Below are 23,760 nucleotides of genomic sequence, written 5' to 3'. Positions count from 1 at the left end.
AATACATATGTCAATCATCTCTCAGATGAAGTTATTATACGGGGATCAGGGAACAACTTTTTGACTTTAAACTAGAGCCAACCGATATATCGGCAGGCCGATGTTATCGGCCGATATTAGGCATTTTCCAAACTATCGGTATCGGCATTCATAATGGCCGATAAATTAATAAAAATAAAAAAATCGGACGAAACAGCCTTCATTAGATTTCCTCTTTTGACAGAGCGCTCTGAACCAGTAGCTGCTGGTGGGGTCCAGATTTAGGTGTCTAGCCACTGCCTGAGTCAAGTGATCAGCAATTTATATTTTGCTGTTGTTGTTATTTATCAGAACTTAACAGAATTTGTCTCCAGTCCTATTCACAGTTATATTTATGAACCAAGTCTTTTAAAACTAGTAACTTCGATTTGGTTGTTGTTGTTTTTGTGTTTTTGTTCAAAGGCCTTTACGTTTCATATCTTAAGTTTGTATTTTTATACATTTTATTTATCAGAACTATAAAATGCATTATCATATTATTTTAGTTAAAACACATAAATAACTACAAATAACTAATGTTAGGGAAATCTGTTTTGTTGCACGTTTCTGTGGAAAAAAATCGGCCGATATATCGGAATATCGGATTTTAAAACCAACAAACATTTGTATCGGTATCAGCCTTCAAAATCCTTTATCGGTCGGGCTCTACTTTAAACCATAGACTGTAAAAAATATGGACGTAGTGTCTGTGACGTCACCCATAGGTTACAGAATATCGTTTTTGAAGACAATTGTAGGCGGTGCCTGTTGTCGCCATCTTGGCCACGCGTCACTGCGCATTGCTTGCAGATATCCGAAAATGGGTAAAGAGGCGGCCACCCAGCTTGACTTTAGTGACAGCTGTGGCTGTTTAACCGTCACTCAAGTGGCCACGCCCTTAATTATGCAAAATCCGGAATATCGGATTTTAAAACCAACAAACATTTGTATCGGTATCGGCCTTTAAAATCCTTTATCGGTCGGGCTCTACTTTAAACCATAGACTGTAAAAAATATGGAAGTAGTGTCTGTGATGTCACCCATAGGTTACTAAATATCGTTTTTGAAGACAATAGTAGGCAGTGCCTGTTGTCGCCATCTTGGCCACGCGTCACTGCGCATTGCTTGCAGATATCCGAAAATGGATGAAGAGGCGGCCACCCAGCTTGACTTTAGTGACAGCTGTGGCTGTTTAACCGTCACTCAAGTGGCCACGCCCCTAATTATGCAAAATCTTTAAGGCTTAATATAATTTAAACGGATGAGTTACAAAAAAATTCACCCCCTCACAGTTGTCATGAAGGGCAAAACTAACTATACATATATAATATATATATTAAGAGAGATCAGAAGGTTGCCCCTTGCTTTAAACCCCCCAAAAAGTGCATTTATCCTTCATAAAAGTAATCCACACGGCTCCAAGAGGTTAATAAAGATCTTCTGTGGGTAATTGATGCAAATTAAAGAAAAATATCCATATTTGAAACTTTATAAACTATAATAACTAGCGATTCACGAGAGTCACTGCGCAACTGCATTTAAGTATACAAGTTGAGTCATAATAAATAAAGTAAAATGACACCGGGAATAAGTAATGAACACATGAAGAGAACAAGGTGCAAAATGGCATAGAAAGCCAGGAGATCACCTGAAATCTGTCAGTATTGAGAGAGAAACCCTGCCCCCTATCAGTACATATTGATATCAGTGTTTTTGTCCTAATTGTTGGCCTGTAAAGGCTTTTCATTACCCAGGAGGCACACAGGAAAGACTTCATGATGGGTAAAAGCAAAGTACTAAAATAACTTCAAATGTGTTTGTCTGAAAGATGTTGGACGTATGTGTCTTGGATTGCTTGAGGGTGAGTAAATCATAGGGTAATTTTGATATTTGGCCTAAGTATGCCTTTAAATAATGTTACATAGAAGAACTGAAATAAAACCAGACGGTGCTTTTCAAATACAAATCTAATTCATGGCATTTTTTAGTACTATTTAAATACTTTGGTATATATTAGAGTATCATTTAAAACCATCACTGAACCACAGTACCGACATATTAACTTTTTTATGAGGTGTGCCAAGCGACCCTGACTGGCTTTTGAAATGCTCGGGTTGCCAGGTTACAGAATCTGATCTTGGAAAGAAGATTCATTGAATGAATGAAGCCTTATAGGCCAGTTTACTGTGTGTCATATGAGAAGGAAGTTTGTGTGTGCATGCATGCACGAATAAAGGGCTGTGTGTCAGTAAATGCCCATCAGATATCAGAATTAGATGTTAGGTAATACATGTCACATAAATAGATGTCAGGTATGCGTATACTCTCTGTGACTGATGTCCTCTTGTGAAAAATGACATAAGGGCAGAGATGGATTCGATTAGTGAATGAGTAGAAAGCACGCATGATGGTTTGGAGAGATTTGATGGTGTTTTTGTGTGACTCGGTGAGGCGTGTGATGTTGAAAAGAAATGATTTGCCCTGTGAGCGGCTGCTGTATGATGAATTTCAGAATAGATGATAAGGTTACTGTGACTTGATGGTTAAATATCGGGGCTTGGAAATAAAAGGTTTTAGGTACTGACAGTATCTTGTAAACTATAGTTTGAGATGAATGCTGGCCAGTGATTTGTGCCAACTCACATAATGAGTTGTTTATGTGCCTGCATGTTACAGCATGTAACCAACTTCAAACCTGACAGACATTTTCTTTTTTCAAAGGTGTGGTGAGGAGTTCATTCCATTGTTTTATATAGCCGTACTTACTGTTTATTTCTGTGCCGGGTGAAATGTGTTAATAAAATAAATCTGTGTGAAGTGAAATTTAGATGGATTTATCTTTGTGTGTGTTTGTGTGTGTATGGTGTATAGAGGTGGCAATTGGGAATCTCCTGGACCTTGAGGCTGGAGGAAAAATTCACTCAGGACAGAACCACACGCACCCTGCACAAAACCTCAGCACAGAAAACAACAACACTGTATGGGTAAGAAAACACACGCGCACACACGCACGCATGCACACAGTGTTGCGTAGTAACATGAAAATGTTTTGTTTTAACCTGACTACTGTAATGTGTCTTTGCAGGAGCTGGATGATGGTTTAGATGAAGCCTTCTCAAGGTTAGTTAATGATTTCTTGAATATTATGTTTAATATATTTTGTATTTATAATTTTTTATCAGACTGCATAAGCCTGTATAATGAACTTTACTGCACATTAAACATACTAACAGTGTAGGGTGTAGTGTACAACTGTATGGGGAGCTGTACCGCCGTGATATTTGTGACAGGCACATTCAGCTCTGAGAATAAACTCTTTGAACTCTTGAAAGTCTTTGCTTGGTCTTATGTAACCCAAACTATTTTTATGCTCTGCTCACAGTTCATGTGTTTTAAGAAAGACACATTGACAAGGACGCAATTCGTCAAACTCTGCTTCTCAAAAGATTTGAGCTGTTGACATTTGTTGACTTTCAGATTTATATGTGTCTTTTCGACTAAAATGCAATTAGGCTTTTAAGAAGACAATAGAGACACGACACCTATATTTGCTTTGTCACTTCCGACAGAAACATTCAGCCTCCTTGTAATGCTGCATTACAAATTCACAAAAACAATGTGCTGCCGAAATCCCTAACATCATCGTGATTTGTTCAGGATGATTGAAATAAAGAACTTTCAGCCGCATATCAGTTTCTATTGCTGGGATGCTTTTGTAAGATGTTCAGGGGATTTAAAAAGTCAATAGCTATGCAGCATTTCTTCTGGTGTTTAAAATATTTATGTGAATCTTCTCTTTAGTGGGCTTTTTCCTAGCTTTATTTCAGTGGATTACTTTAACGTTTAAAAGCAACAATATATTTTCATTGTACAATGAGCTCATAGATTATTGTCAAAAATTGCTTTAAAAGTACATGACATCATCATAAAAACTACATCTTTAAAGGGATAGTTCTCCCCAAAATTTATATTCTGTCATCATTTGCTCACCCATATGTTGTTACGGACCTGTATAAACGTCTTTGTTCTGCTGTACAAAGGAAGATATTTGTACCACAAAACTAATCGTAAGGGTTAATGTGATTTATACTTCATCTGAAAGCTAAATAAAAAAGCTTTTCAATGATGTATGGTTTGGTATGGGCCAATATTTGGAGATACAAAGTTATCTTAAGGGCGATTTATAGTCGTGCGTAGGTTCTACGCCGTAGCTACGCTCTGCGTCAGATCTACGCGGACCGCAAGCGCTGTGATTGGTCCACCAGAACCCCTCCCGTCAGGTAAAAAAACTGCGTCCGTTTGTGACGGTGAAAACAAACATGAGCCAAGTTGAGGAGTGATTTAACTCAAACTGCATCAAAAGTCACTGTTTATTTACTTCAAGACCATCATTGCTGGTCTTCTCAAATTATACACAAGTTGCTGTTTCTTCTTCGTTTGTTGGTTAACTTGCTACGCTTCTTCTTCTTTCACGTTTGTGCTGCTACTGTGGTTACACGCGTGAATACTGCCTACCAGCGGTCGCGCGTGTGTTTGCACGTCGACGCGGACGACGACGCAAAAGTATAAATGAAAACCGACGCGGCACCTACGCCGTCGCTGCTACGCCGTAGGACCTACGCACGACTATAACGAGCCCTTAAATATTGAGAAAATCACATTTAAAGTTCTAAGTCCGAATGAAGTCCTTATGGTGCATTCAAACCAGAATGCATTCGCACGTGAAAGCCGCGTGTGAAAATCTAGTCATTCGAGACATTCACGTGGAAATTTGCGTCATGGAAGCGGCTTCTGCGACTCCGCTGAGACTCCGCTTGCTTCCTGTAATCACGTCACTACTACAGCAAGGTCCTGCTTTTTTTTCAACTCGCACGTTTCCCGCGGCAACGCTTAATTCACGCGGAACGTGCCATCCGCGCTATCCGCCCATTCACACCGCGCCACAGGGTGCCTAATTTTGTCTTTGCATTGACCTAACATGTAAATCACTCCCGCTTGCCTCTTTTACCACGTCTGGTGTGAACCCTGCATTAGCAACACATATTACTAATGAAAAGGTTTGTTTTAACACTCTCAACTGGCTCACGGCTGTAATGACCTTGTTGACTGAATGGGGATACATAAAACCCAAACTTAAATGGGAAATCCCCAAAGTGCGTTTAGGAGCAGGTAGCAACTAGAGCAAGTTTGTAGGCGAGTTTCTGGCCGATTTTGATAGAGATTTTGCTGCATCCACTTACAAAATAAAATTTTGATATATTTACGATAGGAAAACGACTGGGTTTGTGGTCCAGGGTCACATTTGTAATGAAGCAGGAAACAGAAGCACCATAAACTTGCATAGTAGGAAAAAAATACTACTGTGGAAGTCAATGGTGCTCAAAAACATTGCTCAAAGTATCTTGCTTTGTGTTCAGCAGAACACGGAAATTATTGCGGGTTTGTGACAACATGGGGGTGAGTAAATGATGACAGAATTTTCATTTTTGGGTGAACTATGAAAAGATTTCTCATGACCGAGTCTCTTACAAAAACTCTGCTATCTCTCTCTTAATTATAACACACACATAATACATTTGTTATACTAAATGCTGAAATAATTTTTTAGGTTTAAAGTGTCCAAAGCGACTTACTAAGGCGAGGAAAAACAGCAAAGCGATTTGTCAAAGAAAATCAATAACATAAGAAAGTCCTGTCATTAGCATGCAGTACCATGCAAAAAGCATTTGCTTTTTAATTGCTATCCAAACCCGAGTTGTTTAATGATTTGTAATGATGGTCATCATTCATACAGACACACAGTAAGTCTAGTTCCTCTTGAGATTATCAGGCACGAAATGATTGTGTTTACCAGTAGCGGGTAGGTTTACTAAGTCTCTGCTTAGTGCTGATTATTTTCCTCCTGCAATAATTAAACACGCTGGCTTTTAATCAAACTCAGTACTTCATTAATCTCCATTCACAAGCCTATAAGTGTGAGGAGAGACAGCAGACTTCTGGCAAGTGGCAATATTTCTAATCAAGAGTGATTTGGGATAAAATAAATCTGTGTTTCCCTAAAGCCAAGGACTTTGATTGTATCTTGGAGTCTGAAGTTTGTGGTTATAACTTGTCTTGGGATAGTTCTGGGATAAATCTGTCCTAATTTTTTTGTCGAGAAGCCTAATCTCGGTCTTGTTTTAATCCCGGCATACACTGCATGATTTTTGGCTGTCCCAGACGAAATATTGCCATCGTGAAACAATCGTCGCAATTTCTGTGATTGTGGCTCTTCATCTGTGGTCCTATGTCGTACAGTGAGAGAGGTTCAAAGACGGACGTTTTAAGACAGCCCACGATAGTTTTCTGACAGTGTCAGAAATTCAGGATGATCACCGCACAGTGTGTTTGCTTCTACGACCCGCGTACCGGTATTTGTTTAACACTAGCGCATACCGGTGACGTTGCGCTAACATGTGACGCAGCCGTCAAAGCCTCCGTGTCATCATCGTACAATCTACCTACTAGTTTAAACAATCCATGTCGCGCAGTGTTATAAGGTAATGATCTTATAGGAGTGCAAAAATCCTGCAGTTTATTCCGGGCTTAAAAAAAGACACTTTAAAGTTTTTCACAGAAGTGTCTGGAGGTGAAAATATTAAATAAAATATTGTTATAGCAGTTTACATTTATTGTAATAAATGTATATATTTTATATATAAAATGATCACAAAAACTGAGGTTTGTGTTACTGTGCGTTTACACCAGACAGTAGAGGCGACAAAACGCGTTATTCGCGCGTAACACTTGAACATTTTGAGTTTACTCGCTTAATTCGCGCATGAAATTCTAGCCATTCGAGACATTCATGTGGAAATTTGCATCATGGAGGGAGGGGCAACTCCGCTCACTTCCTGTACTCACTTTTCCTGTAATCACGTCACTACTAGAGCAAGCTCCTGATTGCTTAATAGGGCTGGGTATTGGCAAGGGCCTCACGATGCAATACATATCACGATACTTGGACCATGATACAATGTGTCGCGATACGATACAATATTCTGCATGTTGCGATACATTGCAAAAAAGTTTTAAAAAATAGAGCTGACTTTTGCTTCTACACGTCGGCTTTGAAAGCTGAAGGCGTTTTTAAATTTTCTGCCATTTTTTCACTCCCGCTAACTTTTGAGACATTGGCCGAATGGCCGTATATGACAGACAACTGGACAGATGTTTTTAAAATCCCGATAGTAGAGATTGAAATATCAAAACACTATTGTGGGAAAAATTATCACGATAGTTAGCTGTATCGATATTTTTGCACAGCCCTATTGGTTAACGTGGTGGGATTTTCTGCCAAAGTTCAAATTTTTCAACTCTGAAAACGCTCAATCCGCGGATTTGCGTCTACCGCACTAAACGCATCATTTGCGCCGCGAGACTTCCAGACACGCATAAACGTGTCTTTAAATTGACGTAACATTAAAATCATTTACGCCAGGCGCTCTATTTGCATTTGGTGTGAATGCAGCATTACACTTTTGATTGTTTTACCAACAACGGCCAGTAGGTGTCAGCAGTTTTCTGCATACTCTTGACACAAATTAATAAATTACTGTCACTGCATTATTATTACTACTAAAATGAAATATGAAAATACTTTCGCAACGATATATAATTTGTCGTGATTGATTGCAAAATACTAAAGTAAACTTACGGGACAGTGCAAGTTAAGGGGTTCATTTTGTAAACAATTTGCTGCCTTTATAATATCAAAATGTGCCATCACAGTGATGAACCGTTTGAGCACCTTTATTTTAAAAAAGGTGTACCATTTGCGATTCTTTAAAAAATTATTTGGATTTATTAAACAAATGATTAGGATAATTCATGTTTATTTATTGTGCAAAAAGTTATTAATTGATTGGCTTCTGGTTCCGGGAAGAGACTTTACAGGCTGTGCTGTTTCAGTTCATAAGGTCAGATTCAATAGGGTCAGGTCTTGGCATCAATTCTCACGGGTCCTGACTCGATAACTTTAACATTACATAGCATTAACCTTTGACTTTGTTGCTTGCTCAATGTTCTCCTTTAAGAATCATAGAACACATGAGATAGAATGTGGAAGTGCTAATGTGGTGCTTGCAGACTAAGCATGAGTTGTGCTTCTGTAAAACAATGAGCTCATAATCACCACAGTTCACATGATGCCGTTCTTGTCAACACTGTTCCTGTTTGCTTCTTCAGTTTAAGCTGTTTTCTCAGCTGTTTTCTCATGTTTACCCTCCCTCAGCCGCAGTCTGGATAGTTTTGAGTCCAACACAGGTAAAGATGTCGCTCACCTGAGCTGTAGTGATGTCTGACTATCCTTTATAGTCTTCATCAGCCATAATCCACTATTTCAGATCATCCACATCAGAACATATAGTTCGGTTTCTCCATGTGTAGTGTGTTTGTCCTCATCGTGGCTCAGAACCCTGTCTTGAATCTTTTCGGGTAGAGCAGCAGTTGTGATGTTCATGACAGGGTTGTTTGCCGTGGGAAACTTCTCATGGTTTTCATCTTCACATGTAGCCTATCTTCATCTTATTTTAGCTGTCTGTTACCTGCCAGTGTCAAAAGGTGTTTTATTATAGATGTTTAGAAGGGTAGATGCCATGAATGCAAATTGAAATAAATGCAAATGAAACTATTTTGCATGAGTTCTCAGTTTTTTGATATATTGTAGTGTTGTGTAGCGGTCACATGACATTCAGATTAAACCAATAACATATATATTGTTGGTAAGTAGGGGTTTTATTTAGATTTTAATTTAAAAATTATTTATTCACATTTTATGGTTAATTGTAATTATTGCTTTTCATCAACATGCAAACCCCAGCATGCAATTCTCTCGTAAACCACCAGGGGTTTGCAGACCCTAGTTTGGAAACCTTGCAATATGGCATTTACCCAGACAGAAGTCTCTGTATTTTGGTGCACGCTACCCTACTGAAAAGACCAGCTAAAACCAGCCTACAGTAAGCTGGTTGGCTGGTTTAACTGGTCTCCCAGTCTGGTTTTAGCTTGTTAAGATTGTGTTTTGGACACTTTTTGGCTTGTTAGGCTGGGAGACCAGCTGACCCATCAGCTTGACCAGGCTGGTCTTCCAGCCTTACCAGCTAAAACCGTCCAAACCCCTCTAAAACCAGCCTGCTACACCAGCTTAAGCTGGTTTTAGCTAGTCTCTCAGTCTGGTTTTAGCTTGCTAAGCTGGTCTAACAGGCTGGTTTAGAAGGGTTTTGGACACTTTTTAGCTGAACAGGCTGATCTTAGCTGGTTAGGCTGGGAGACCAGCTGACCCATCAGTTTGACCAGGCTAGAAGAACAGCTTTGCCAGGCTGGGGGGACCATCTTCTACCAGCTTAGACCAGCCCACCAGTTTAGCCAAGCTTCCAGCCTTGTTAAGCTGGTGTGTCAGCTGGTCTTTCAGCCTAACCAGCTAAAGGTGTCCAAACCCATCTGAAACCAGCCTGCTATACCATCTTAGGCTGGTTTTTGGTTGGTCTCCCAATCTGGTTTTAGCTTGTTAAGATTGTGTAGCGGGCTGGTTTTGGGGGGGTTTGGACACTTTTGGCTGGTAGGGCTCATCTTTGCTGGTTAGGCTGGGAGACCAGCTGACCCATCAGCCTAACCTGCTAAAAGTGTCCAAACCCCTCTAAAACCAGCCTGCAATACCAGCTCAGGCTGGTTTTAGCTGGTCTCCCAGCTTTTTACAAGAGTTTTGGACACTTTTTGGCTGGTTAGGCTGATCCTAGCTGGTTAGGCTGGGAGACCAGCTGACCCATTAGCCTAACATGCTAAAAGTGTCCGGGCCCCTCTAAGACCAGCCTGCAATACCAGCTCAGGCTGGTTTTAGCTGGTCTCCCAGTCTGGTTTAAGCTTGTTAATATGGTGTAGCAGGCTGGTTTTGGAGGGGTTTTGGACACTTTTTGGCTGATCTTGGCTGGTTAAGCTTGACCAGGCTGGAAGACCAGCTTTGCCGGGCTGGGAGGACCATCTTAAACCAGCTAAGACCAGCCAACCAGTTTAGCCAAGCATCCAGCCTTGTTGGGCTGGTGTGTCGGCTTGTCTTCCAGCCTAACCAGCTAAAAGTGTCCAAACCCCTCTAAAACCAGCCTGCTATACCATCTTAGGCTGGTTTTTAGTTGGTCTCCCAATCTGGTTTTAGCTTGTTAAGATTGTGTAGCGGGCTGGTTTTGGGGGGGTTTGGGCGCTTTTAGCTGGTAAGGCTCATCTTTGCTGGTTAGGCTGGGAGACCAGCTGACCCATCAGCCTGACCTGCTGGAAGTGTCCGGGCCCCTCGGGAGCCGGCCTGCAATACCAGCTCAGGCTGGTTTTAGCTGGTCTCCCAGCTTTTTACAAGAGTTTTGGACACTTTTTGGCTGGTTGGGCTGATCCTAGCTGGTTAGGCTGGGAGACCAGCTGACCCATCAGCCTAACATGCTAAAAGTGTCCAAACCCCTCTAAAACCAGCCTGCAATACCAGCTCAGGCTGGTTTTAGCTGGTCTCCCAGTCTGGTTTAACCTTGTTAATATGGTGTAGCAGGCTGGTTTTAGAAGGGTTTTGGACACTTTTTGGCTGGTCAGGCTGATCTTAGCTGGTTAAGCTTGACCAGGCTGGAAGACCAGCTTTGCCAGGCTGGGAGGACCATCTTCAACCAGCTAAGACCAGCCAACCAGTTTAGCCAAGCATCCAGCCTTGTTAAGCTGGTGTGTCAGCTAAGAGTGTCCAAACCCCTCCAAAACCAGCCTGCTATACCATCTTAGGCTGGTTTTAGCTGGTCTCCCAGTCTGGTTTTAGCTTGTTAAGATGGTTTAGCAGGCTGGTTTTGGAGGGGTTTTGGACACTTTTTGGCTTGTCGGGCTGGGAGACCAGCTGACCCATCAGCTTGACCAGGCTGGAAGACCAGCTTTGCCAGGCTTGGAGGACCATCTTAAACCAGCTAAGACCAGCCAACAAGTTTAGCCTAGCTTCCAGCCTTGTTTGGCTGGTGTGTCGGCTGTATTTTTCCAGCCTAACCAGCTAAAAGTGTCCAAACCCATCTTAGGCTGGTTTTAGCTTGTCTTTTCTGTAGGGAAATTAATTGACCATTGTTTGTATCATCATTTCACATGAAGCATTTCAACACAACGATCATATGTATAAATAAGAGGAATAACCTTCTGTTAAGCATGTGTTTTCCAAAATGGGTTTTCTAGTCTCTAAAACTGAAGAAAGTATACATGTATACATCAGAGTAAATTATTTAATATGTTGTTTCTGGTGTTTTGTAAATGCAGTCTCTTATATTTCTGTATGTGTGTGTTTTTCCCAAGACTCGCTCAGTCTCGCACTAACCCCCAGATGCTGGACATTGGGGTAAACCCGCAAGACTACAACACAGAGGAGTGCTTGTCGCCTAGCAACTGGGACAAAGCTGATGTCGAGGCTGCCGACGGCGAGGATACGTTCGGATTCGGAGAGACAATTTGAGGGTGAGGGGCGAAGGGGAACGAGTTGATGAAATTACACAAAGGGAATCAACCTCGCCGGTCGCCTAAGTAGCGCCATCCAGTGGCTAAAACTGCATCCAGCTTGTTAAGATGAGGTTTACTAAACCCAACAAGACTTCAACAAGAGCACAGACCAAAGCAATACAGTATAAACACATTGTATTTTTTAAATAACGTTTGTGTTGACATTTACGTTTTATGTTACTTCCGTTGCTATGAATTACTTGTATTTTAGTTTTTATAGTGTGTATGTATGTACAGTATATGAAAATAACTGTATTATATAAAATCAATTATTATTTTTATTTTTAATGGATTTAAGCGCTAGGCTTGCAATTCTATGCAGTGAAATGTCAGATACAATGTTTAAAGTTTGTTTAGATCAGCGCTGTCTGATCTCTGGTCAAGTGGTTTCAGGTTTGTGTGGTCGCTTAAAGAGCTGAATTGGTGAGGATTTTTTTATGCTGCAGTTGCCTGCTCTTGGACGTGTGAAAAAGACAGAATTATAAAAATACATTTTTAATGAGTTCATAAAAATAGTTACATGAACATGATAGCATGACACCATAGACAAAAGCAGGGTATTTATATGAGAAAATCTTATTTTTTGCTATTAAACTGTATTTTTGCACTGTTTGTCTTTTTACAGCTTATGATGTCTTTTGAGGTCATCAAGATAGTTACAGTTTTCTGCTTGTTTGCTTATTGTTAATGTTTTAGTGTGTCATTTGTACTTCCAGGACAAAAATACTGTGGTAATACCATGGTTCAGTAATGGAATCGGATTGTAATGCGGTACTTTTATATATACACAGTGGTAATTTTTAATTGCCATTTACTATGAGGTATTTCAAAAAACGATGCACTGTAAAAATAATGCAGCATGAAGTTAAAACAACTTTGTTTTGCCAGTCAATTCAACCTACTGACCTGTGAAAAGTTGACATTACTTATAAAACAAGTTTAAATTGTTAAACTTAATTTTTTAAGGTAAAGTAACAAAAAAATGTTGATTTGACAAAATGCTGAATTGTTTTTTTTTACAGTGTGGCGTTTACCATTATGGCACTGTCCAAAAATATTTCTTTTATTGTCACTTTACATTTATCCTATAGCCAAATCATACCTGGAATACTTAATGAAAACAACATTATATTATTCTCACCTGAAATACTCATGTCAAAACAAAAATAATAATGAGTGAACTGACTGATAGAAGATGTAACACTGTGGTTTTGCTATTAAATGTGATTTAATTATAGGCCAAAGTAATGCAGTCAGTTTTTTCTGGTTTAAAGCTTGTTTGCTCTCTGTAAGTATTTAGTTTGTCTTAGGGTCTTTATTGGACTCTGGGGTACATTTCTCAACATATCACCGTTTGCATTTGTCATTTCATGTTCATGACGGGTCTATTAAAAGTATAAAACTTGTGATTTGTGTTTATTCTTATGAATGACGTCATTGCGCCATCTAGTGGTGAAATTAATGCAGTGCAGTTATGATTTGAAGGCGTTTGCAATTTCCAATATTGCGCGAGTCCACACAGTTGTATTTTTAATATCATTTTTTATTGAATCAAACATATTTAACACTTTTTTTTTACATTAGCCAGGGAATGAAAGAGAAAAATAATTAAATAAAAGAATGGAAATGCTGACATACATTAATACATTTAGCAGCTTTCTTGTTTATCAGATTATAAATATATTTTAGGTATTGCTTTACTTCTAATGGAAAAATACGGAATAATAGTTTATAATCACCATATTTACATTTTGCCAACAAAAGTAACAATAATCAAATTTCCTTATGTAATGAGATATAAGAGAAAAAAACAAAATATTTTCAAAACAAAGTTTAAAGCTGGGCAAAATATGAACTCTAACAATTTTTAATATCAATTGTGTAGTTATTCAAGACGAAATACCTGTTAATATTTTCTCCGTGCTAAAGTAGATAAGCCATTTAAAAACAATAGGAATATAACAACCAGACCTGCCATTAATTTATTGATTTTTCTAGTTATTAATTGGGACAGCTAATTAATACTACACTTTTAGACTGACTACTAAAAGATTTAAATCATCGAATAATTTTAAATTTCATATGTATTTCATCACCAACGTCTACCGTTCAGCCAATCAGGTAAGAGTACTGGCCGACGCTCACTTTACGTTATTTTACGTTTACCCAATCAAAAGTAAGATTTATAATTTAAAATCAAGGTGAGCAACACTTGTATTTAAATTGTATGCTATAAGGTTTATTGTATTCGCATATTTTATAAGCTACTATTAGTTTAAACAAGAAAAAATATTATTTTTATAAATTGCATGTTTTTGTTTCCAGCCAATCAGAGAGCGAGGTGTGGCAGAGAGGTTATAAATAAGAGGTGTAACCCGCGGGCGCGCGTTAATGCATCGATAATGGAGATTGGATGAGTTCAACTTTAAATACTTTAATACCTCGGCACCATTTTATCACAGAAGATATCACACTTTTTACCAGGTAATCGTCCAACAATGCCATCCACACTTAATTGTTCAACTCCACACGATTTCTTGATCCTAATTGACAGGTTAGGTCATGTTTTAAGTCACGCACATTGCACATTACCTCAGAATCCACATTTATGATGTTTACAATCACGATTAATTGTCTACAATAACTTTTTACTCAAGCATCCATTTTGATTAGTCAATTTTGGGATTGCCAAATAATTGCACGCCAAGTTTGTGTTGCAGCAACAGTTATGTCGTAATGAAGTAACGTTAAAATTTAGTTTCAGTACCCCATACACTCCATTTTGTTCTTTGGGTAGATATTGGCATGTACAATTGATTTTACATTTCATAACAGATTGATCAATAATGTTGATAACTTCCGAGGTTCACTTGTTTGTCAATTTAAAATGATTACTAGCAATAGCAAGTATCAAATCATGTACTGTAATAATCTAAATGGAGTAATAACCACGTGTCAAGCCATTAATATGGTATTTTAAAGTATTGACAAACATGACACTGTTCTCCATTTCATGCACCTTGACCAAGACAAAGATCTTTGTCTCTTTTCCAGGAAACATCCAGGAAAGACACTTCTTCCTTCTCTCCTATTCCTGTTTTACATTTAAACGAGAATCATGTCAGACAGGGGTGACTGTATCAATGCATCATTTCACCATACTGATAATAACACACCGAAACAGGCCGATAGATCCACTTTAAAGCACTTAACACCTCTATCTAAATATGCACGAATGGTCTGTCAGCAGTATAATTCCAGCAAACCCCTGTGTGATATTCAAGTACTAATTGCGAATAAAACAATCAGCGGACAAAAGCGAAAACTAGATGATTCGTGTCTGGATGAGACGTGCGAGACCCCCCTAAAAAGTCCTTGCTTGTATAGATCATGCTCCACAGATGAGGGCTGTATTGTAGATTCTTTTGACTCCTTAAGTGAAGTTCAGAGATCCACACCAATACAGAAACTAATAATATCGAAGGATGTGACCCCACCATGGTCAAAGATTATTCATTGTTCTTCGACCCCCATCAAGTCCACAACTTTGCCCCAATGCATGGGTCAAAGCCCAGATAGCCTTCCATCCCCCATACCAGTACTGAACTGGGACAGAGATGGACCATCAAACTTAACTGTTTCATTGACTGGCTGTGCTGGAAGTGGCCAGCGCAAGGTGAGGAAGGTCTCGCACGTTCATAATCCAGCACACGAATCGAAACCCCATAGCGCGACCCCAGAGACGGGGAATGAGGAGACAAATGAGACCGCTGTTGTCACGTCGAAAGAGGAAGAAGTGTCGGTGTGTCAGCCGGCAGAAGAAAAGTTGGAGGTGACCACGGAGAACGAAGAGAGCTTTGATACATCATTGCCTCTCCAGGTTCAGGTTTGAACTTTAGTGTTTATTTTCCTTTTGTATTGCACATAAGACGATTCTCTTTATGAATGTGTTACTGTCAACAACTGAGCAGGTGAAATCGAAAGTGGTGATTCCAGAGGGCACAAAGACTGTCTGTCAAACAACAGATACTCAGTCAGTGACCAAACCACAATCTCAGATAAACAGAGAGACACACAAGCCGGAACAGAGGTAAATATCTGTATGAATGTAAAATTAAAAACAAATGTCATAGTTTTAATCAAATCTTTTCACTCGAAGGGCCGCCATTTTGTTCACATCGCAATACATGATGTCAAAAGGTTGCAATCGAAACCCGTTCTGTTAATGCTATGGTGAGGTAAACAAACAAGTCTTTAATATGTAGATTGTAAAATGATGTCAAACAGAAGGTGAAAGTTATAAATGCACATCGACAGTGTGGTCTTGGCACCTGCATGTCATTAAAAATACAAAGTTGATCAATCAGCTTGGTCATCTGCATTTTCTGGATCAGATTCGGCTCGTATTTATAAGGCAAACATGGTAAGGAGCGTCACATTTCCGACTTACGTCAGAGGTATTCAGGCCAATCACAGCGTACTGCTTAGCTGACCAATCGGAGGACACTGCGCCTTTCAGAACGATGAGCTTTGTACCAAATCAATGCGTTTCAGGGAGGCAGGGCATAGAGGAGCCACAATAATGTACGGTATGTGGAAAATAATGTTTTTTGGACCATAAACCATTTGAAGACATTGTATTACACCAAATACACAAAATAACATTGAATTTAATAGGTGCTCTTTAAAGGCGGAGTCCACGATGTTTGAAAAACGCTTTGGAAAAGGAGACGGGCCGACTACCAAAACACACTTGTAGCCAATCAGCAGTAAGGAGCATGTCTACTAACCGACATCCTTGCCGGGTTACGTATGTGTGGGGCAGGTCTATCAACAGAAGATCCAGATTCTATTGGGGTAGGGGCGTGTTTGTTTAGGTGATTTCAAGTATCAACATTGGCTTTCAAACATCGTGGACTCCGCCTTTTATGCAGGGGTGTCAAACAGTATGGCCAACAAAGGTGTCCAATCCGGGCCGCATGATGATTTATATAATTTATTAAAGGAAAGCGACACCGTTTTTCAATATTTTATTATGTTCTTACCTCAACTTGGACAAATGAATACATCCCTATCTTTTTTCAATGCGTGCACTTCATCTTTGCACAGTGCGTCATGAATGTGTTAGCATTAAAGGAATAGTCAATTTTCTTAAAAGAAAAATCCAGATGGTTTCCTCACCACCATGTCATCCAAAATGTTGATGTCTTTCTTTGTTCAGTCGAGAAGAAGTTATGTTTTTTGAGGGAAACATTGCAGGATTTTTCTCATTTTAATGGACACCAGCACTTAACACTTAACTCAACACGTAACAGTTTTTTTTCAACGGAGTATCAAAGGACCACAAACGCTCCCAAACGAGGCGTCTTATCTAGCGAAACGATTGTCATTTTTGACAAGAAAAATAAAACATATGCACTTTTAAACTACAACTCATATTCCTCCGGTCCTGAAAGCGTCAGCGTGACCTCACGCAATACGTCAAGAGGTCACAGAGGACAAACGCGAAACTCCGCCCCAGTGTTTACAAGTGTGTTGAAAGAGGACCGTTCCGACGTTGTTGTATGTGGAATGATACTAATTAATGTCTTTGTGTCAGTTTATTGTTTACAATGGTCCGCAAATGTGCGTTTTATATATGTAAGACTTGACCTCCCTACGTCACTACGCATTTACGTTAGGTTGCGCTGGACCGGACCTAGAAGAAAAGTTGTGGTTTAAAAGTGCATATTTTTTCTTTTTCTTGTCAAAATGACAATCGTTTCACTAGATAAGACCCTTATGCCTCGTTTGGGATTGTTTATAGTCCTTTGAAACTTTGAAAAAAACTTTGACGTGTTGAGTTAAGTGTTAAGTGTTGGTGTCCATTAAAGTCCATTAAAATGAGAAAAATCCTGCAATGTTTTTTTCAAAAAACATAATTTCTTCTCGACTGAACAAAGAAAGACATCAACATTTTGGATGACATGGTGGTGAGTAAATTATCTGGATTTTTCTTTTAAGAAAATTGAATATTCCTTTAAGCCTAGCCCCATTCATCCCATAGGATCCAAACAGGATTGAATTTAGAAGTCACCAAACACTTCCATGTTTTCCCTATTTAAAGACTGTTACATTAGTAGTTACATGAGTAAGTATGGTGACACAAAATAAAACGTGGCGATTTTTTAAGCGGATAAAATGAATACTATATTGTATGGCGGAAGAGCAGTGGCGGCTCGTGACTTCTCAACTGAGGGGCGCTAATTCAAAATAAGTGTACGGAGTGTCATGTGTGTGGTTCCCTTTTCCAAAATATGTGTCCTGCGTGTCGAGAGATCCTGTGTGCATCACGTGTTTTGTCAAAATAAGTGCCTGCTGCACACACGTCAAAACCGCTTATGATATAAGAGACGCTCACGTTCACCAAATACACGCAAGACACTCCCTTAACATTGAACTCTGATTACGCATGAGATTATGAGAGTATCTGACTCATATAACAGTCTTTAAATGGGGAAAACATGGAAGTGTTTGGTGGCTTCTAAATTTATCCCTGTTTGGATCCTAAGGAATGAATGGGGCTAGGCTAAATGCTAAAACATTCACGACGCGCTGTACAAAGATTAAGTGCACGCATTGAATAAAGATAGGGATGTATTAATTAGTCTAATTTGAGGTAAGAACATAGTACAATATTGAAAAACAGTGTCGTTTTCCTTTAATTATTACATTCATGTTTTAAAATCCCTTTCAAATGGGATGCAGCAGTCGTAAGTGTCTAGTTAATTTTCAACAGGAGAGCAGCAAAACACGGATGGCTTCACATGTGGAATGCTCATGCATCCAAAAATCCTGCCGTTCCTGCGGACATTGCTCTTTGAGGCAGGTGCCATTAAAAGTGTCAGGCGCACGATGATTCTGCCACTCGTTTTGTTTACCGTGTATGAAACGCCCATGAATCAAGTCGGCCTTAACAAGCCGGAATGGCGACACGCGACCAACAGCAGTGAGATATAGTTAAAAAAAAAAGGGTTTTTATTAAAGGTCGTAGCTGGTCTGGACTCACACACAGAGGTCTAGAAAAAAGAGTAGCACCTACCCCAAAACTGGTGATGATGATCCAGTGGTTGAGGAAATGTAAGGAAGCATACATCTGTGCATATTTTTTTATTGTACAGTACAAGTAAGTTGAAGGCGGGGTGCATGATTTTTGAAAAAACTTTGGAAAAGGGAGTTGGGTCGATTACCAAAACACACTTATAGCCAATCAGAAGTAAGTTGCATGTCTATTAACCGACATTGTTGCCTGGTTTGCTTATGAGTGGGGGCGGGTCTATCAAAAGAAGGTCCAGATTCTATTGGGGCAGGGGTGTGTTTGTTTTGGGTGATTTCAAATGTCAACATTGGCTTTCAGAGATCATGCACCCCACCTTTAATGTTTTATTAAATGTAGTGTTCGCAGCCGTGTTTTTCTAGTTTTCTTGCCAAATAATTTGGTTTATCAGCACACTTAGGTTTAAAAAAAAATATCCGGCCCTCATATGGTGACATTATTTACCATCCGGCCCTTAACCAAAAATGACACCCCTGATTTAATGCGTTTCTATCAATGGATTTTAGTTGTAGATGGCAAATATAAAATATTGCAGCATAGTCGAGGTACCCATTAAAAATGTTTTAGCTCAACTGTCTGATACATAAACAGTGTTTGTTGGGTCTAGGCCTGTTACATTTCGTGCTGAAGAAGACTGGCAGCGAGGGAAGAAAACGTATGTGGAGTCTGTAAAGAGACACATGGAGACTAATGGAGCAGGAAAAGGTACATAACTACACAGAATACTGTTTGTAAACCAACGCAACATTTGTGTGTGATTAACAAGATGGTAACTAGGAATTGTGGGCGTTAATTTATTGTTTTGCGGTACCAACATAGGTTTGCGTCCCATGATCATTCACAATTTAACAAACATCAGTCAGAGCCCTGGATGTGCAGGAGGTTGAATCGTTGTCTTGTTTGATTTGCAGATGTGATGACAGAACTTCATCATCTGATGAACATTGTGGCCGGTCAGCATCCCGGTCAGCAGCAGATGGGAAGTAACAAAGGTTGTTGGCAGCATCCTTCAGATCTCACCAAGAGGTAAAATTCCCACAATTCTCCCTACAGTCATGCATGTAAATTGTGCCATAAATATGTTTCCTGGATGATTTTCACCTCTGTGTCTCAAATAGTTATCTGAAAACTGACCATAGTATTAATAACAATATCAATAGGATGGCAGTCCTACTACAGAAGCATCAAGCACTTTAAAGGGGACATTTTTAGGCCATGTTTAGGTGCTATAATAGGCTTTATGCCCAGCTGCACTACTTCCTGAACTTCAGCCAGCTCCTTGTTTCCTGTCTGCCATTATTGGACAAACTGATTAATCCAGGTGTGTCTGATTATTGTTGTTGTGACTAGGGCTGAACGATGTGAGGAAAAGTTGCGATGTGCGATGACATTGTTTAATGTTGCGATGACGATGTGAGTTGCGATAAATATGTTATTTTTTTCATGTTTTTGGGGCCATTCACATGTCGTGCATAAAAACACGTGGAAAACACTAGACACGTAGGTTATTGTCACATGACCTGCACGCTGCGCTTGTGTCATTCTGAAAAGTTAAAATGTTTTTGAAATACCTGGAAAAACGAGCGTGTTGCAACCACGGTGCTTCCAGAGCACACATACATTTGAAATAATGAACTTGAGCGCGCAATAGACGCAATATGAGAATCACCGCTCCCACAGTACCTGTGTTTGCGGCGTCATCTCTCCTAAATCCAAAATAATTCCATGATATAGCTGAAGTGCTGTTCATTTTCACCACAAGGTCTTCGTCTGACACAACACATTTTCCTCACTCTTCTCTCCTTCCTCTGCCATCGTTTTTGCTAACAGGCACAGCGTCGCAACTGACACCTCACATATCAATCTGAGCGTAGCTGACTTGGGGGTTCCCCTGATTGGCCTAATATCATGAACGCGCAAACCATCGCTGCGTCCGAAACCGCCTACTTCCATACTATATAGTAGGCAAAGTAGTGCTTTTTGCATACTATATAGTATGGTAGTAGGCGATTTCGGACGCAGAACATGTCTTCAGGACTAAACGTGATAGGTCAAACGTTTATTACATGCGCTTACTGTGTTCCCTTCATTCATCGCGTCAAGGCTGTCTGTTGCGATGTGTTCATCGCGTGAGTTCACATCGCGATGACGATGAAAATTCGATGTATCGTTCAGCCCTAGTTGTGACTACTGAGGTCAGGCACACCTGGATTAATCAGTTTGTCCAATAATGGCAGACAGGAAACAAGGAGCTGGCTGAAGTTCAGGAAGTAGTGCAGCTGGGCATAAAGCATATTGGGTCCCCAGTGCTTTTATCAACCTAGAAAATTTATTAAAATCAACCCAGTAACTAAGTTTTGGTAAATAATTATCTGCAAGCATGTGAAAAAATAGGTCATTAAAATTTGGCTCCTCTTGTGATGTCAGAAGGGGATGATACCACCTCTTTATCTGCACTATCCAACCACAGCACTGTCATTTAGTGCAGAGATCAGGTCATTTGCATTTTAAAGGACACACCCCAAAACAGCACATTTTTGCTTGCACCTACAAGGTGGCAATTTTAACATCTTATAAATAATGATCTATATGGTATTTTGAGCCAAAATTTCACATACGGCCTCTGGGGACACCAAAGATTTATTTTACATCTAAAAAAGTCTTGTGAAATGTCTCCTTTAAACTAAAGTGGCCAATTTTAATCTAGTTTTACAAACTTTCTTTATTTCATCCATTGTTTTATTCTTTTCCTCTCATGTTTGTAGAAACCATCGATCACGTGTCAGAGGTCCGTTGCTCTCTCTCAGTGAATGGCAGAAAAGAAACCAACTCACCTTTCGACGCTTCGCCGCAGTGCCTGATGTTTTCATTAGGAGTCCGATGCACTGATTTTTTTATTGTCACAGTATTATTATATATATATGTTTAAAAGTCTTACCTAAAATATTTCAGCTCTTTATTTTGTAGATAAAAATATATGTCTATTTTACATTTATAATGCTGGTTAGTGTTGTGCACTGAAAAGCGTGCAGTGTTTTTGTGTGTTTGTTTGTTTGTGAGTTCACTTTGTGTGGTGTATCGGTGGTTGTAGAATTTAAAATATTTGATGTTTTTTTAATGGCCTGTACTTTTGTTGTACTAACCCCACAGCCAACAACCAGCATTGAATCCACCACCCTTTGTCTTTGTAGCTACGCGACATGTTTAGTTTTAGTAGCTAGCCAAATGTTTCAAATTTTCTTCTTAAGAAGAAAATTTGATGTGTTTAATTTAATGCTCTCATTTCTTAGTAGTTACTTGTTTTTATAACCTTGCAATTTGCATGCTAAATTAAACATTCTGCTACATTTATCTGTTTTTGAGTCTGTTTTCCATTTATGAAAAACAAGGTAAATTTTTTCCTAAAAGATTTTGTGTTTATAGTTTTATAAAATATAACTTTGCAATGAACCATTACACGCGCATAATATTATATAGACATTTACATAATATAAATGGCTTTTATTACTCTTGGTCTCAGATAAAACCCATCAGTTAAGTCCGAAGAGAATGAAATCACCTAACTTTTATGTTTTAAAAAAAGTAATCAGAATAAATTTAACATGTGTAAGCTTTCTTTGTGAATGCAGAGAAACAGAATATCTTAAAAAATTGACAAATTTATTCTGATTTCTCTTAGCTTTATGAAAAGGAATCGTGGCATGTGAACCAAAACCAGAGTATCACAAAATTAACCCTTATCTTACAACAGTAACTGCAAATTAATATTTTAGTAATACTACAAAAGCATTACAAATGGTATTCAGTCCACAAAAAAGCAAGCTACTTTGTATAGTCTGGTTTATTTTTTCTAAAAAGTATTTTTTTGCAGTTACATGGTTTGGCCACACGAGAGCTCTGTTGTTTAGTTTAGTTAAGCCTAAACCGGGGTGCCCAAACTTTTACTACTAAGGGCAAAAAATTAGACCTCACTGAGGGCCATGGGCCGAAAGTAAATGTTGCTATGTTATATTAAAATTAAAGTTGCCCTGATTCTCCTAATTTATCTTTTTTTATTATTTAAAAAAATAAATAAGCAAACATTACTTTGTTTATGCATAACTAATGCAGTTTTATTTTCAAAGGTAACTGTTGTAAAAATAAAATTTCCCAATCATTTTTAAATTTCCTTTTGCCTGTGTGCCACTGCCTCGACCTCTCCAAGTTTGTTGAGTTTCATGGTGCATGCTATACACTTTCTAGTATGCATGTACATAAAAAATTATTCACTTTAATTCCTTGCATTTAATTTTAATTTACATTTTTATAATGTACAAAAAGTAACATTTTAGAAAATGTGAAAATATGAACATCTGCTTAAATGACGTTTTTCCTTATCTTAATGGCAGGACAGGCCCAATTAAAGGCCCAACTTTGGCCCTAGCATGGCAATTAGCAATTTGTGAAAAGTTTTGATGTGTTTTGGTTAAGATATTGAACAAAGATTAGTCACCAAATCCAACCTTTTTTTATTTTAATCACTGTCTTGTATACCTAAAACATAACAGCATTTTAAAAACAGGTCAGCAACTCGTAACTGATAGCTGGGATTAAAAACATTTTTACACAGCAGGGTTAGTTGTAACACGGTGTTACAATGAAGCCTCAGGTATACAATGATAATGAAATGAAAACAATGTAAATACTATTCATAAAAATGATAACTGTTAATATAATATCAGGGGAAATAACTCACAATTATATTTTTTGTCTTAATTGTGCAGCCCTTTCAAAAAAATTATATTCATATGCATTGATGAATAACACAAGGATGATTAGATGAAGGACCATGGATGGATGAATGTGTGGATATCTATATGTTATAGGCAGATATATAATCAATATCCTCCTTTAATATATAGACAAAATTTGATTTAATTATTTGTGTTTAAACCAAATTTTCTAGCAGGTGTTACAACAAACCCTCTGTTTACCACCTATGGGGTAAGTTGTAACGTTGGCACTCCTGTCACTTTTGGTGTAATTGTATAATGATGTTAGATCCCACAACAAACTTTAAGTGTTCATTTGCAGCAGAGATGTGTGTGTGTTGATTGTGTAAAAATGAT

General features: G+C 38.8%; 2 protein-coding genes across 3 annotated transcripts in view; both read left to right on the top strand.

Annotated features, from left to right (window-relative positions):
• ldlrap1b (low density lipoprotein receptor adaptor protein 1b) overlaps positions 1 to 12,962 on the top strand; it is a 52,999-nt gene extending 40,037 nt beyond the window's left edge. Inside the window, exons 7-10 of one of the 2 annotated variants that reach the window (XM_055170370.2) lie at positions 2,890 to 3,002; positions 3,104 to 3,138; positions 8,291 to 8,322; positions 11,356 to 12,962. In XM_055170370.2, coding sequence (XP_055026345.1) covers positions 2,890 to 3,002; positions 3,104 to 3,138; positions 8,291 to 8,322; positions 11,356 to 11,402 — 227 coding nt within the window. In that variant the 3' untranslated portion in view covers positions 11,403 to 12,962. The remainder of the gene's footprint in view (positions 1 to 2,889; positions 3,003 to 3,103; positions 3,139 to 8,290; positions 8,323 to 11,355) is intronic. The other variant, XM_055170369.2, reaches the window with a different exon arrangement.
• A 920-nt stretch (positions 12,963 to 13,882) lies between these two features.
• Positions 13,883 to 22,003, top strand: LOC129416780 (uncharacterized). Its single transcript, XM_055171166.2, has 6 exons — positions 13,883 to 14,040; positions 14,611 to 15,442; positions 15,528 to 15,646; positions 19,260 to 19,357; positions 19,564 to 19,678; positions 21,418 to 22,003. The coding sequence occupies exons 2-6, from the start codon at positions 14,675 to 14,677 to the stop codon at positions 21,539 to 21,541; spliced, it is 1,224 nt and encodes a 407-aa protein (XP_055027141.2). The 5' UTR covers positions 13,883 to 14,040; positions 14,611 to 14,674; the 3' UTR covers positions 21,542 to 22,003.
• The last annotated feature ends 1,757 nt before the right edge of the window (positions 22,004 to 23,760 follow it).

Source organism: Misgurnus anguillicaudatus, chromosome 11 (assembly GCF_027580225.2).
Source record: "Misgurnus anguillicaudatus chromosome 11, ASM2758022v2, whole genome shotgun sequence".
In the NCBI taxonomy this organism is placed as follows: Eukaryota; Metazoa; Chordata; class Actinopteri; order Cypriniformes; family Cobitidae; genus Misgurnus; species Misgurnus anguillicaudatus.
Note: the sequence above shows the minus strand (reverse complement) of the source record. Positions and strands in the feature narration are given on the sequence as shown.